This window comes from Grammomys surdaster, unplaced genomic scaffold, assembly GCF_004785775.1.
Source record: "Grammomys surdaster isolate TR1022 unplaced genomic scaffold, NIH_TR_1.0 330, whole genome shotgun sequence".
Taxonomy (NCBI): domain Eukaryota; kingdom Metazoa; phylum Chordata; class Mammalia; order Rodentia; family Muridae; genus Grammomys; species Grammomys surdaster.
The window spans coordinates 2,618,042-2,634,859 of NW_021604749.1; the positions used below are offsets into that span (position 1 = coordinate 2,618,042).

The window sequence follows — 16,818 nt, forward strand, 5'->3', positions numbered from 1 at the left end:
TCTTACTTTCCGTTCGAAATGTAAAAAGGATTAAATAAATGAAACTTTATTTGACTGTGGAGTTTATCCAGAGACTCAGCGACATCTCTGGTCTTTGGCCTTATTCTAATTCTATGGTAGTAATTACCCTTCGTTTCTTTAAGTGCGATAGATTTATTGCCTTAGAGACTATGCACAGTTTGATTGAATTATTCATTTTTTTCTTTGGTGTAGACTGCATCTGGGGACTCTGATGTGACGTGTAGATTTTTTTTTCAGGAACAAAGGGAATGTGGAAATGAAAGAGAGAGGGAGAGAGAGGCTGGCAGATGTAATGAGACGCGGTGAAGGTGTACGCAGACGGGCACTCCCACGCCTCCTCCCTTCGGCTCTCACTGCAGCCCTGGGTAACTCGCAGGCTAACACAAACAGCTTTTCTCCCGCAGCCTGCCCTCTGTCACTGTAAGTACATCACCCTTCTCTTATCAGCATGCAGATTCCAGCCACGCACTCCCTCGCCTTGGCTTTGCACCTTTGACAGCAAAAGCACATTGGGAAATTAACTTTCCTAAGCTAGGAAAGGCATGTCTATAAAAACTTACTTTTTATTTATCTTTATTATTCTTTGAAAACAGAAGTTCATGCATTTTTACCACTTTCCCTACCTTCTTTGTGATGGTGCTCTGTTGCTCCTGTCACCGTGGCTGTGCTTTTCTCAACTGGATGACTCTCAGATTCAAATGAAATTTAATGTTATTCTCCATCCGTTTAAAGTCCAGGCGAAGTGCCTTGTCCTTCTGCGAAATGACATCTTAAAGGACGAAGAATATTATTCACGGTTTGCTTTTGTTGCTGAAACAGGAGTTCCAACCTCTTTGAGGCACTGACTGTCCCAAGGGCACTGTTATTTGGGAGTTGATATTATCTGCTTCTCCCAAACTTAAAGTGCCGCGGGCTGCTGGAGCATTCGGGTGTTTGTCATCCAGGGTTAAGGAGACCAATGGCGAAAACTTTTCTCCACGCTGTAATTAAAGTTTTTCAACTTCTTCCCTTTTGCCTTTTACATTCTTTCACATACTCTTCGTTTTGTTAAAAGTTCTCCTTAGTGTTTTGGAGTGAATGGCATATTTGTCCTGTTTACACAGTAGCTATGAAGCCCTTCCTGCGAGAAGTTGACCACCTTAAGATGAAGTCGTGTAGGTCTGAATGATCCGCCTGGTTGGTGTAAGAGAGCCTTTCAAAGGAATTCGAGGTTTTAACGGTTGTTCTTTCCTTTCTTACTTTTCTTTTTTTTGCGTGGGTGTTTTAAATATTAACTTCTGAAGCAGGATTAATTGCGTTGCCTTCCCAAGTTCAGGGAGAACCTCTCTCCAGGAACCGTGCGCGCCCTTCCTCTGCCAGTTCGTGCCTCTTCTCTGGAGGTGCGAGGCCAAACTTAGCAAAGCCGAGTTGCCTTTGGTTGGTCGAGGTGCAAAGGGACACAAACACAGCGGGAGCCCAGGCAGCAACCGCAGCAGGCAGGTAAGTTAGCCCCACCCGCTGGCCTCCTCTTCCCTTTTCAGTCCTGGCATTTCAAATCCTCCGGACCCCAGGAGAAGTGAGCGTGTGTGTTCCAGGGTTGGGATGCGTTGTCGGTGTCGGGTGCCGGCACCTTCACAGACTTCTTGGAACCCGCAGGCTCTGCGGATCAGGTGGAAAGCCCACCACATCAGCGGATGCCTGGCTCTCTGCCTCACCCACTTGCGTAGTACAGCTGGTGCTCAAGGCTTTGGAGGAAACCCTTAGCAAGCACACACCCCTACTTTCCCGGGCCACATGTCATCCAGTGCAGTCTGGATTGTGACGCCCAGACCCCAAAGTTTAGTTTCCTTCCTTTGGGACATAATATTGTCACTTGCTCTGGGTTGTTTGCCCCTCAGCCATCTACTTTTGTACTAGTTTATGACTTGAAATCTAAAGAGGTCTCTTGAGCTCCTTTTCAGAAGGTACTAGGGCCTTGGATCACAGAAATCTTGGTAACATTTTCTTTTCCTTCTTGCCTCCCGCCAGCCCAGTGGCCTGCTTTCTGGTCGGCTGGGTCTGTGATTTAAAAAGACCGATATGCTGGTGTTGGGAAAGCCAAACCTGCCTCAGCAGTTATGAGGAACCGAGTGGCTCCCATGTTTGCTTATGCAATGGCTCATCTGTTTGAATGGCTCTTCCCTGCGAATTAGTCTTTGACACTTAACTTGGCGCTTCTTCTCTTTGCAGGCTTTTAGGGCAGGTCATTTGGTTTGACCTGTAGGGTTTGGACAGGGTTTCTGGCACCCGAGTTTGAATTCTAAGGAAGGCAGCTGAGGCAGTGAAGAGTTCAAGGCTCAGGAATTCAGAGCTGGGCCAGGTGGAGTCTCGTTCAGACACAAAGCTTTCTCAGATGGAAGTGCAGATTTGGGCTTTCCCTCTGGATGCTAGGTCTAAGGACAGTCCAACTAAATAAAAATCTGGCCTGCTAGGTGCTGGAGATTACCTTTCATGGGTCTCTAGTTCCACTACCTGGAGGCAGTTGTGAGCAATGGCGATCTCAAGATTCCTTGCTCAGGACTACTTTCCTCTCAATCAGTCTTCATGAAGCCATTTTAACACACAGCCTCTAAACTCTGAACCCTCAAGCTCTGTTTCCCATAGAGCAGAAACAGCCAGTCTCTGGCTTCTTCAGGCTCATCCTAGGTGTGCTCTCTACCTCCATCCACCTCTTTCTTGTCTGGAGTTCATATGGAAGCTAATTAACATGGAGTATACATTAGAAGCCAGTTCCTTCCATTGCCTGGTTAACAAAGATGAGGCTTTCTCTGTTTTATTCTTGCCTCTATCTATGGGAGGTCTTCCTCTTGTTGGTCATCATTCCTGATCCTTCTCCTGTTTACTTTAGCACCTCTCCTTAGAAGATATCTCAAAGGAGCTTTTTTTATTTTTTTGTTAGTTTCTACAAAGTAGAAGCCTTTAAAGTCTCTGCAGGTTATGTCGATTAACTAGAACCCTGCTCCTAGCTTTGTTTCTGATGTAGGTAGGTCTCTGCTGACCTCAGGTTTGTTTTTGCTTTCTTTTTTTTTTTTTTTTCCTGGGCCTTGCTTGAGGCAGGCCGACCTCACCTTTTTTGCACACTGCCTCTTGCCAGCAACCTGATGAGGCTACAGATAGTTTTCTTTCTTACCTCTTTCTCTTTTCTCAACTACCAACACCATCAGTGTTCCCTCCGTTTCTGGTCCTCCAGTTGTCTCTGCCTTGAGATAAAGTTCTAGGCCTCTACTCATTTAGGCATTCTGCATTTGTCATACCGTTAGTGTACCCTACACATGGCTCAAAGGGGGATCTTGAGCCCGGGTAGGGCTTTTATTGGGGGGCAGTGCTTTTTTTATTTAATAATTGTTTATATCTGGATATGCAATTTTATGTGCTTTTCTGGTCGACTTGAAACTTTTCAGTGTTTCCAGGCTCCAGCTCAGCCATCTGAGATTGTTCCTTCCAGTGTGTCTTTGCAAGGCTGAGTTAATGCACATGTGTCACCCACTCAGTTCCACAAAATAGACGTTCAGCCATCTTATTTCTTGTTGTACAGGTCTGAAGCCATCTGTGGTGTTTGCACATACCTTTTTATAGAAATTTTATCCTGTGAACTCCATCATAAGTCATGTGGCCTCCAGGACAAGGCTACCCACAAAGTTAGGAATTTGTTAGGCCAATTTCTTTTTCTTTCAGTTTCTCCTATATTGTTCAAGTTTTTCTTCCCCATTCACTGAGGTTCTAGCACTGATGGTTCTATGATCTCTGTTTCCTGCATCATTTTTTCCCACTCTGCTGACTACGATTTCTCAGCTGCACTACTCGACCCCAAAGCCACTCTTCTCCTCCCTGGTCCACGTCATTCCTTGTCCTTCTCCTTCGGTGTATCCCTCACTCACTATGACCTTCTAGTTCAGTATCAGTATTTTTTAACCTTCAGACCATGCCACCTCCAGTCACTTAATTTTTCGGAAGCTCAAAGGGCCATCCATACTTTTCTCCCGATTGAAGTTCTCGCTTCGCCTTTGCTCTTCTTTTTCTCAGAGCTGCCTATCTCTCTCCCATTTCACTTTACCTTTTTCTTGGTTCTTTCTCCAGCAGTCCCAACCCCTAGCAATGCTCCCTCGGTCCTTTCTTTTCAGCCTGCTTTGTCCCCACCTAGTTCTTGTTCCTTGTCTCCTCTTGCCCAGAATCGCCCTCCTCTTCATCCCCTTGTAGCCGTTGCTTCACTTTCTGCGTCCCGGGGCGCGTTCTCTAATTCCAGTCTCTGCTCTAGCCGATCTCTCTGCCCTCCTCTTTCAAAGGCTTGCTCTTGCCTCTGCCTCCTGCTCTCCCCTCCCTTCTTCCCCAGCCCTTCCCCCTCCCTCCCAGCCGCCCCGCCTGGCTTGCTGCCTCCTTCGCCTCTTGTCTCATCTTGCCTGTGTTGTCTGGGAGGGGAGCCCTGCCTCCTCTCCCTCGCTCAGATCAATGCCCTGGCCACTCACTTTCTGATGTTGCACGACGGGAAATGCTTTGAATACTTACGACATGGCCGCTCACACTGATTGCCAAGATTGACAGCACTAACCATCGCCTTCACTTGTTTCAAGGGGGGAAGCCCCCTGTCACCCGGCTCCGCGTGCACCTCTTGGCACCCCGGCAGCAAACTTGTGCGCTCAGCGCTCCCCCCAGGGCCCGGGACAGGGCACCCCCGCAGACTTGAGTTAACGGGCGGCGGGCCGGGGCCGCAGCAACTGGGGACCTGCTCCCTTGCTCCCCAGGCTCAGCTAATTGACCTAGCACCGACTCCCCTTTCTTTAATTTTTAAAATTTGTATCTTTCCCTTTTTCTTTAATGCCTTTTACTCTCGCGGCGCAGCGCACAAGGAGCCCTCCCGAGAGGTACCATCCTGGAGCCCGCCCAGGTAACCGGGACGGAGCGAGCGACTTAAGAGAGCGAGGGAGGTTGAGTGAGAGAACAGCAGTGAGAGCTACCTGTTGGGGCGCCGGAGGGGGCAGGGGACAGGAGCCCCGCGTCAGGCTGGGCACTGGCCTCAGCGCCTCCCACTCCTGCCCTTCCCGGCACCTCTGGGGTTAGTTTCTCTGCGCGGGGACGGCGGCTGGGGTGGGACAGCGGAGGGACGCGAGGCAGGCGAGCGCAGCGCTTGGCAGAGCCACGGCTAGCCGGGAGGGGACTGGGAGGAGGGCGCTCGCCGGCGGGCAGGCAGGCGGGCGAACCGAGGTAGAGAAAGGGGCCCGCGCCGCTCGATTGCTGTGGACACGCTGTTCCTCAGGATGCCTGCCTCTCTCGGAGAGTTGTGCGTTACTCCGGAGGCGGTGACAGATCTGCGTGGCGGGTTTCTGGTTTTCTTGCCCCCATCCCTTCCCCAAATCACTCCGAGAAAACACATGTTGTAGCCGCAGATAACTGTTCGTAGGACACCGAGGCAAAAGGGCAGGGAGAGACAGCCAAAGCCACCTTTGACAGCAGAAGTGTTATCGCCATCGCAAGTATTCGTCCGGAAATCTGACTGCCCTCTTGGCCCACCTAATTCCTCCACCTTCGCCTCCCCAAGTAGATAATCTATAGAAGTGAGAATGAGATGAAAAAGAAGTCAGGTGGCTTAGAGAGTGAATTGTTAAGTCTCCGTAAAGTTCGAGGTAGGTATTTCATGGAAGTTCGCACAAGTGTGGGATGGAAGAAGTTGATATGCCTACTGTGTTGTTAGTGTTTCTCTCTCTCTCTCTCTCTCTCTCTCTCTCTCTCTCTCTCTCTCTCTCTCTCTCTCTCTTTCTCTCTCTCTCTCTCCCCGTTCTCTCTCCGTTCTCTCTCCCTCTCTCCCTCCCTCCCTCCCTCCCTTTTTCCCTCCCTCCTTCCCTCCTTCTCCCCTCTCCCCCTCTGTCTCCTCTCTCTTTCTGTCCTCTCTCCCTTTCACTCGCTCTTTCTGTCCTCCAATTTAGGGTTCAGATGGGGCTCTTGGATGGCAATGCCCTTTGTACCCACAAGAGGGCAACATCTTGAGGGCTTTGTGAACACTGGATCTTTCAGCGCCGCATGCTTGCTTGGGTTTTGAGAAAGTTTTAGCGAAACTTTCAAAGTGATATTTCATGTTATTCATAATATCAAAAAGTAAAGTCATTAAAAAAGAAGAAACAAGAGAAAGGTGGAGGAGTAAAGGAGGGAGGGAGAGAGGGAGGTGGGAGAGAGAGAGAGAGGGAGAGAGAGAGAGAGAGAAACAGTTAGTTCGCCAGGGTAGTCTGAGCCACAGAAGATGGGGGAGGGCTGTTGTAATTGTGGGTTTGGCCGACTGACGACTGGAGTGCCCTCCTCGGCAGTCTTAGTTGTAGCCGGAGGTCATGTAAATCGACCTTAAAAGAATGCATAAGCCATAAATTAAACCCTCACCCAAGGGCTGATCCATAAGTAGATAAAATCTAACCTGGACAAACGGGCTTCCTTTAGAGCCGACCTACTCCCCCCCCCCCCCTCCATAGAAACTAAATGCGAAGTAAGTTTTCTTAGCGAATGAATATTTTGTTTTCTTGAAAAGTGTCGGGTTGATTCGCCGTGTGACTGCGCCGCCGCAGTTCTAAGTGGCGTCAGTGTCAGCCAGGCTGGGGCACAGGGGCCCGGAGGACCCGCAGGGCTTCTGAACCCCCCATTTCGGTTTGGGGTCGTTGTCTAGTTGTGGGGTTGACGCTGGCCTAGGGCGGGCAAGACTCCAGGATCTCCATAGCACTCTGCGCCCGGGGTGAAGTTTTCCCGGAGGAGTAAAGAAAACCCGGGTGGGTAGAAGCCGCGCGCTCCCTCCTCGTCCTCCACCACCTAGGCTGCCCATGACTTTCCCGAGACGCTCGAGCTCCAGTTCCCCTCGCTCCCTCTATCACTGCACTAATTTACTTTTTATGGTGTTCTCAGCAATACACAAACCGAACTCCAAGGCAGTTCGCAACCCAACGGTGGTCCTCTTTGCTCAGTACGCTTGCTGCGCAGGCTGGCCCGCGGCTGCGTGGGCAAGGGCGGCCCCGTAAGGTTCGCGCGGGTTCGGCTTCCAGGTCCTCTGCGCTTCAGCCGGCACCCTCGGCTCAGAGCCTGACCCGCAACCTTCGTCCCTCTAGGCTCTCTGCCCAGCCCGCTACCAGCTACCCGCTGCCCGATGCTGTATCTGCTGCCGGCCGATGTTCGCAGCACCGGCTGGGCCCTGGGCGGGAGGCGGTGCTGGCGAGGCCCGCCTGCCCCGGGGGAGCTGCTTTCGGCTTTCTCCCTTAAAGGGCAGTGCGAAGAAGGACCCGGGCTTGTGCAAAGGCTGCTGGGGCTGAAGTGCTGCAAAGGAACGGCCGGGCTCTGCGGAGGACAGATTAGCTCCGGGTCCGCGCAGCTTTAAGATAAAAAGAATTGGTGTGTTCGGACAGATAAAAGGTGGTCGTTTCCGGCGTTTTTTGAGTTTTATTTAAGCTTGTCTGATTCTGACCAAGTCTGAAAATGTTTGTTTGTGTGAATGACCAGTTATTGACAGCTGCTCCTGTTTGTGGTCTAAAATAAGTCATTTACTGGGCTAGCAGGGTTGCTAGTTAGCAAGATGAGCTGGTCTAGGCTGCTTCTGTGTGTCTCCTCCTGTAAGGGCCGCACTTGAAGTTTCAGTCTCAAGATAGCCCGAAGCTGCCCCAGCGGCACAATGGACTGGGCTCCGGACCGCCAGTTTCCCTGTCTGAGAGGGAGTACGGGTGACTTCCCGGTCCTGGACTCTGGGCTCCAGCGTGAACTCCAGTGGCTTGGCTTTTGGCTCTGGAACCGCCCAGCCAGCAACCCAGCAGAGAGAATGCCCCTTCCCCCGCCCACTAGGGTCTCCTCTCTTCTGTCCTTTGTAGTCACATGTCCGGGTTTTCCCCCTGGTCCCGAGAACAGACACAGCCCCGCCCAGTCTATTTCTAGAAGGTGGGTTTGGTGAATAAAAAGGTCAAGTGGTTACGTTCCCGAGCTGGTCTAGAGTGAGGGGGGACAGGACAGACACCTGGCAAGGCCCGCCCCGCCTGTCCCCCCAACCCTGGCGGGCCTGCCTGCCTGCGACTGGCCTCCCTAGGCCACATTCTTGTGCTAAGTTCGAGAGGCGGTAGGAAAGGCAACCCCGAACCGGCCCAGAGCAGGCGAAGCTGATCCCGAGATGGCATTTTGTTTTGAACAGTTGGTGGGGTGGACGCTTCCTCATAAGGTAAGGTGTCAACTGGACAGTTGGCTGCCCAAATGCCACATGTATAATTAGCCTGCGCACTCAGCACCTCACCCCCAAGGCCCATAGGCACGGGCTTGGCTGACTTGTGTAGCTCAGTTCAGCTCTGGATTACAGGATTCCCAAGGGAAGCCTAACCGGCCAGGAGAGCCTGGGAAGGCCCTGGCTAGGAAGACTGACCATGAAGCCTCGCTTTCGATTTTTGTCTTTACTTCTTCTCCAGTTTTTCTTAGTTTTTGGCTAAGGGGCAAGTGCTGGTTAGGAGAAGGTACCCAACATCAGCGGCAGGTTGCAAACTGGATGGGGAAAGGGAAAGCAGAAAGAATCTGGCCACATCCATACCCACATGCTGCCCTGGGGAGGCTGCTCGAACCCCTCTGTGTGCACTCATCTATTGGGATCAGCCAGCCTTGGCACTGGATGACTTGGCTTGGGAAGGGACTTTAGAACTGCTCACTTGTCTTCCCGCAGCTTCCCCCACTCTCAGAGGTCTCTCACAATAACTTAGCATCTGGTGCCTGATTGTAGTTTCTGCTACCGCTTCAGGCCTAGTTGCTTGGGGCTGCTAGTGGACCCGGGAGCTGGGCTGATCTGTTGTTTCCCTTCTCAGTCCCGTTCAGCTTGGGGTTTTTGGAGCAGAGCCTTGTCTCCCTGTCTGCTCAGATGGATGCTAGAGTTTCCTGTTCAGGTTCCGGGACATCCTAGCCTGAGACCAGCTTTAAGGCTTGCCGCCCAGTGCAGACCAGACTTGTGCAGCTTCAAACATGACCTTCCCTCTGTCATCCCTCTGCCACCCCGTGCACTCGCTGTGGAATTCAGCACTCAGCATTAGGCACTGGCATCAATTTGCCTCCTTCTCTTGCTTCTAGGCCTCTCAGATATAGTACTGGAAAGATTCTCTGTATTTCAAAACAAATGAGCAAACATTTCTCTGAAACCTTCCACAGGTTTAGTGGGACAGAGTTAGCTAGCTTTCTCAGCAACAGGAGTTCTGTGATAAGAAGTAGGGGCATGGCTTATTAAGTTTCACTTGGTTTGATGGAGCCAATGCTATATTTTCTTATAGTATGACCAAGGTTATCGCTGAAGTTTCTGTTCACTATGCCTGGGAACAAGGCTCGAAATGGTTCACATTTTGAAAGCCAATGTGTACTATAAGTCACTGGATCTAGTTTATGGTTAAAGACATCAAGTGACCAGGACCTGGATACCAGGAAGAGAGCACGCATTCCTCAGGCAAGCTGACACCCTTAGTCACTTCCTGAGTACTAACACCTCTTTCCCCTCTGCCTTTCCACATTTCTTACTATGGCAGGATGAGAAGTTTTTTGTTTATTGTTTATCTGGTTCGTCGTTGCTTTTATTTGTTGTCTTAAAAATGAAGAAAAGGAATGTTCTCTTGGAGTATATTTGCTTTTAAATTAAAATGCAAAAATTTAAGGTGTTTTAGAATTATGAGGTATGATACACTCTGTACTATGTTGTATAACTACAACACTCAACAATGTATTATAAAAACAAATGTTAGGAGACTACTTATCAAACAAATATTGTGTGCCTGTGTCTTAAGCTGACTCTAATGCACTCAGCATCAGTCTTAGATGGAGTGATATGCTGTGAAAATGTCTATGAAGCATCTTTTCAGTAGCAGCAGAAAACAACAGACTTTTTTTTTTAATAAAAAGCAAAGATTTACAACATGTCAACACAATCAGTAAATCTTTCTTTTATAAAGCTTCAGAATATATAACTTTAAACACATAGATGATATATTTTGGTGGCATTATTGAGGTTTTATATAAATTTTTATTTGTCTTGTTTTAGGAAATATTGGGTTTTAAGTCAACGATCAAATTTTATACCTATTTATCTTAAATATCATAGATCCGAAATATTTTATATAATTCTCTTTCAATTAATACACTAGGTCCTGGAAGGATTGGTATTTCTTGAGAATAAGGTAATACATTGGCTTTAAGGCTTTTTAGTATTTTCTGTCTTTTTGTCTTGGTTATTTTAATCTACTAGTGATATAACTGACATATCTATATTCATATCACATATATATGTATATATATTACTTAAAAACAGCATTTTATGAAATTGTAGTTTGGGTTTAAGAGAACTATTTGCTGAAACATAGTTTGGGGATGTATATATGTATATCAATTGATGTTTTTGAAGTCAAGTAGAACATTCCCTAGAAATGTGTCTACGAGTACCATATCAGTACCATATCAGGCACAGACAGGTACTAGAAATGATAAAACACAGATAACACACTGGAAGATGATTTGCAGATGGGGTGTAATACCTGCTGTCATGAGGTTAGATGTGTCATGTTAATGTATATAGTTTTAAAAAAATTAACCTAGGCTGTTTCACATTGATCAAGTTATGTAGATCTATGAGGTTTAAAGATGGCAGGTATTATTTTAGAAACCTGCTAAAATGAACAAAATAAGCACTCAGTGCTTTTTTAGAAGAAAAAATGAACCAGCTCTGGGTTTGGAATGCAACTTGCTTAAGAATATGGTTCTTTCTGATTTTTTTTTTCCAAACAGGGAAAAATAAGGTGCTGGATAACAGCAGCATTGTATGTCCTCAGCTGATCCTGCATTTCCTTGTGATTATTTCCCAAATGTGAAAATAGTGTAGTTAAAAAAAAAACTAGTGTTTTGGAATATATGAGAACAGTTTTTACTAGACGCAAGCACATTTTAAATGGACAGTATGGCCTTGTCAATTAAGCTTTCAATTGTTATCTGAACATTAATCAGAGATTAATGATTTGGTGAGAGGTATCAGAGATTCTTACCATCGTCTCATTGCATATTCATTATTCATTCTTAGGAAGGATGTTTTTATTTTCCTTGTTCTGTAGAAGAGGGTAAAGCTTTTCAGCTAATTATTTTGTTTAGACATTTAGTCAAACTGGAAATAGTTCAAAATTTGCATTATAGTCTTGATGGAGCTTTTCAAGTATATAGTGTCTGATTGTCATAGTTTGGGTAAAAATATTAACTGAAGAGAGTGGATAGAGGCTGAGAAATGGAATATAATTTAACTCTTCTCCAGGCTCTCACCTCCAAAGCGCAGTGCTGGTGTTTTTCTTCAATCTGTGGTGTCTTAAAAAAGAGAACACGAAACCCTAAAATCTCAGAGAGGCAGTATTGATTCAATTCTTAACTGCAAATCCTTCATATCATTGCTCAAAATATCCAACTTTGCACCAATATTAGCCATTCTTTTTATAGTGACACCACGCTTAGTAAAAAACTTCTAAGCACTGAGGTCAGGTGTTGAGATTGGATTCTAGTTTATTTTTTATGAATCAGATAAAGATTTCTGTGCATGAGACCATATGTGAAGATGAGAGAACAAGAACATTTCCATATCAAAGGCAATATATCTGAGGCTGCATGGTAATTAAGATGCAGTGGTTTGGGCTCTGCACTGGCACTTAGAGCATCGCCGGCCCTGTGCAACATGCAGCCGGGTGCCTCTGCATACTTCTTGAAATACACTTATGATTTTGTACAAACATTTATGCCAGTCCACACTTTTCTGTGGATAATTTGTACTTCATCCAAACCATTCAAAGTCGAAGTTATTTTTCGAGCTACCCCCTCATTATGGCTTTTGTGCATCAACTATTTTTATTCTAGTTGTTTGTATTTCCTTTTACCAGAATGATAGCTTGTTTATATTCAGAATCTCTTCTTGCTCTTCTAAGACCCCTAATATATCACCCATTTTACCATTCACTCAAAAAACTTTCATCTTTAGGAAGGATGTGAGTTATTTTCTGAGGTTAATTGTAGATGGTGCAATCCACTATAAACTAATAAACCACATTAAACGTCAACTGCCTAGTTATTTGTGCTTTACAATATTTGTGACTCCTCAGTAACTTGCATAGTATATAACGTTGGGGAAATTTCTTTTCAAAATGTTTAGAGAAGAATTCAGAAATCTTCTGTTTTACTTTTGTATAGCATGAAAATATGTAGTGACATTCTCTTTCATACTCCAAGTGAAAAGCAATACTTTGAAACTGTAGAAATCTTGTTATTTCTCTAGAGTTATTTGTTTCTTTGCATCTAAAGGGAGATGTTTGATTTTATTTGTAATAAATTGAATCAGTGTCCTAACTTGTTGGGGACAGAGCAGTGATACAGTGAAACTTGCTATAAAATCGAGCAGTGAGACAGGAGGATCTAACAATTGGCACTTCAATGCTGTGTCTATTCAGGATGCTTTGCATCTCTGGGAATCAGCTTGAAAGTGATCTGTGATTTTCTGGACTTTCTATGTCCGTGTTTTCTCTCTATGAACATTTCTGCTGTGGTGCTCATGGCAAGTACTCTACTTGGTGTATTTCATTAGGAAGCTTCCAGGGTCAGTGAAACCTTTTCAATGCTTTCTCGGAACTGAAGTATTACTGTGTATTGAGGCCTGATATGATATTATGAATCCTGTAAGAATTTCCCATGTTTTAGTTATTTTTGATCAAATTGCTTAAATATATTGATTTAATGCTTTTCAGTGATGTCTCATGTATATCTGCAGAATGAGAATAAGATCAGTGCATTGTATGATGTGTATATTATGGTATGCCAACTTCTCATGCTATCTCAGATGTCACCACAAGATAACCCCTTACATGATCTTCCTGTCACATTCATCTGCTCGCTGTTTCTAGTCATAGTAAAGAGAGTTGTTGAGTTGTCTGCCTTTAATATATTCATCCAAATGCAGAAAAGGACTACATTGCTGTTTTTGATTTCACCTTCTAAACATAGTCTCTGCTTTTTTGAAGAAAGTAGTTCTTTAAAATTGGACAAAGAAAATTGAAAACACTTCAATTTTCCAAGTCTAAAAAAAAGCTCAGTGTGTATAAGAAGAAAATACAACTCCCCCTTCTTTTTTAAAAAACAAAAATAAAAGAGCACAGGTTTAAGAAGGGACTTATTCTGACACACGGTTGTGAAGGCTTCGTTTCATACTGTGCAGACATGTGATTGGATACTTGTTTCTTAGCACCCAAAGGATTTCTGCTGAGGGCATTGATATTTGTTACAGAACACTTAGGTTTTCAGTTCCAGCTTTACTATCTGTTTGCTAGCAAACAGCATTTGGCCAGTTGCAAACTTGCTTCTTTTTTCCTCTTCTGTAAAATAGAAACATCCATATATATTCTTTTCTTTCCTAAACAGAACTCACCTGAATTATAGAGGACTTGGGAGAGTCCCAAGTGAGTAAATGTAGTGTCTGGAGTCATGACCTCTAAAATTTGATGAAACCCCAATCCTAAAATCTGGAAGTGATTGTGAAAAGTCATTTCATCTGTCGTTTTCCATCCAATATCGATGATCCTTACTTCATTCACCAATTAAATCTCTCCCTTTGTATGCCTGCAACAAAAGAGATTTTATATCTGAATGTGGTTATATACATAAATGTTTCACAACACCAGAGAGTTCTTTTGTCCAATATATACATTTTAGTCTTTATCTTTCTCTTTAATTTTAAGGAAAAATGGAAACAATTTTTTTTTTCATTTGAATGATAGACCTGCAAAGAGCAGAATCAGACCTTTAGTCTTTATTTGTTGAATCTTCCCTTTTACATCTTACCCCAAACTTAATTGTATGTCCTTGGGAAAGTTACACAGTGTCTTCAAGTATCAATTTACTAATTTAAAAAATGGGACAGACATAGAATTTAATGTATAAAATTGCTGAGAAGATCCAGTGTGAAGATACTGTAGACAGCTGTGTCAGGAGAGATGGACAATGGTTATGTGGTCAGTACTAGACCCTTGACATGAGAACTGGCCTTTATTCTCTAATATTTCATAGATTTCCCCAGTTTTAAAACTGCATTCACATTCATTGTCTTTTTCAATAAAGAACATGCAGGACAGATAGACCGACCAGTCATCCTGCCTCTGTTCCTGGGTATGAACGCATGTCACTTGGGGCTTTGCTCCAGGATACTGTTTATTCCCAGCAAAGGTTATATGCCGCAGGTAGGACTGATTGTTTGGTCTTGTCTTTCCATCTTCTCACTAGAATGTCAGTGCTCATTTGCTCTATCCTTGTGTTCACTTCCAGAGCTACCATCGCTGTGTTTCTTATGACTAATGGAAATGACCAGTCAGTCCCCTGATGACGTAGGAGCACTGCACATTTGTTTTGAATGTCCTTGATAAGTGAAAGGTAGAAAATGGCTTGGCAATTGCATAATATAGGTGACTAGTTTCAAAATATGGGGTTCATGATGAGGAATAGATAAAAGTGTCTTCAATGATGGAAAGGTTGGGAATCACTTGATTACATGATTTTGAAGCTGAAAATGCATAATCCTTGAGAAACTACTGAACAGTGTAGTCATTACTGCAGTGGATATATGTATCTGAGTAGAAGTTCCTATGCTGAGGAAAGCTTCTAGCACAAGGTGGCCTTTGGTCTATGATAGAAAGGATGGTTGGGGTAGACGTCAGGTAGTTCCTCAAGGAGCACTGGGGCAACATTTGATATAATCCTTACTATCTGATGAGTCTGATAATGAAATGTCTCATTGTGTCTTTGTGACTTTCAAAAAAAAGGCCATATCTGTCATAAATGTGATATGGTCATAGACCAGTAGCTTAATCACTGCACCTCTTTTTCTGAGCTCGATTTTGTGGTCAGAAACATCATGGGTATATTTGAAGGTACAAAGAAATCTTTCAGATTTGTTTTCCTTCAAAATTTTTAGATAAGGTATAAAAATTAAAAGAAGTGATTTATTAATAAATACACTTGAGCCTGGGTATATAACCCAAAGGTAGAGTGCTTGTATGGTATATCTTGTATGGTATGGTGTTCAATTTGGTTCCCAGCAAAACACACACACACACACACACACACACACACACACACACACACATCCCAAGACAAAAACACTATCAAAGTAGATAAGCTACCAATTCAACATTATGAATTAATATATAATCTTATATGTTGTACTTGTATGTGCTCCTTTTATTCATTTCACAAGCATAGTTGCAGAGAATCTGAAAAGTTTCTGATCTGGGTATTAGTTTGAATTTATCTTATTTGCTCCTGGTGCTATATATTAATAGTTTTAATTTTAATAAGTATCAAGTTAGCATAGTTCATAATTTTGTTGTGTTTATGGATGCATGCCTGAACTTGTATTGAGGTGTCTGTGTGTGTCTTTGTGTGTGTTGGGCAGAGGTTAACCTTAGTTTCTTTCTCAGACGCTATTGACCTTATGTTTTGAGACAGGGTCTCTCACTAGCCTGGAGCTGACTCCGTTGGCTGGGATGGCTGGCCAGAGAGCTCCAGGGATCTGCCTGCCTCTGTTTTCCTGGTTGGGTTTAGTGATTACAAGTGCACACCACAATGCCAAACTTTATGTATGTGGGTTATAGGAATTGAACTTAGAGTTTCATGCTTGCTGTATGGCAAGAACTTTATCAACTGAACTATATCCCAAGACTCTTCATAACTTTGATTGAAGGGTAATATGAAAGTAAATTTGTCCTCAGAGTATAGAAATAGGAATTCTTGTAAGATGATAATGAACAGAGACCATGATAGAAGCAGGGGCAGTAACAACCCCTTCTGATGCCTGACACTGTTGAAACAGGGCAGCTGCATTATTCTTGTTAGTTTTATTATCTGGATACTTATATTTCTTAGATTCTCAAAGGCCTTTTTTCAGAGCTTCAGGCTTCTGGTTTTGATCTGGAGTTTCTTTAGTGTTTAACAACTCATTTCTCCAAATTAAACATACTCACTGTGATCTTGCTACTCAGGTGGCTGTGACATAATGATTGTCTAAGAAAGGACTAGGGGGTCACACAAGTTGCAGAAGCAGTGGGCCTAGATTCCAATGGTCATTGCCTGCTTTGTCTTTGATACTCCTTTGACTTCTGGACACTTGTATTGTTTTAAACAACATCATGAAAAAGTGATGCCACCTCTACATGGTAAAGAATGTTCTGAGTCAGGCAGATGCTCACAACTAGCCATTGAACTGATCATGGGGTTCTCAATGGAGGAGTTAGAGTGAAGACTGAAGGAGCTGAAAGGATTTGCGGCCCCATGAGGAGAGCAACAATACCAACCAACCACAGCTCCCAGGGTCTAAACCACCAGCCTGGGAGCACTTAGGGAGGGTTCCAGGGCTTCAGCTGAATATGTAAGAGTGGAGGGCCCTGCTGGGCATAGGTGGAAGAAGAGAACCTTGACCTCATGAAGGCTGGACGCCCCAGGGGGTGGGAATTTTGAGGGTGGGGAGGTGGGAGTGGGGGGTAGATAGAGGTTACATCCACAGAGAAGAAGGAGGAGGGGTGAGGGGATTGGGGGTTCCCGGGTGGGTGGGGGATGGGGCAAGGGGACAACATATGAAATGTAAATAAAACATCCCAATACAATAAATTAAAAATAATAATAATAAAAAAATAAAAAAATAAATAAAAAAAAGAATGTTCTGAGTCAAGGGTGGGGTGTGTAGAAAGAGTTTTAAGGCATCCTGAGTCACATAAAACTAGCCATGCTCCCTTTAAAAGGAGCAAC

General features: G+C 44.6%; 1 protein-coding gene across 1 annotated transcript in view; it reads left to right on the forward strand.

Moving 5' to 3' along the window:
- The first annotated feature begins 260 nt into the window (after positions 1-260).
- Sox6 (SRY-box 6) overlaps positions 261-16,818 on the forward strand; it is a 545,917-nt gene continuing 529,359 nt past the window's right edge. Inside the window, exon 1 of the mRNA XM_028778215.1 lies at positions 261-441. Coding sequence (XP_028634048.1) covers positions 278-441 — 164 coding nt within the window. The 5' untranslated portion in view covers positions 261-277. The remainder of the gene's footprint in view (positions 442-16,818) is intronic.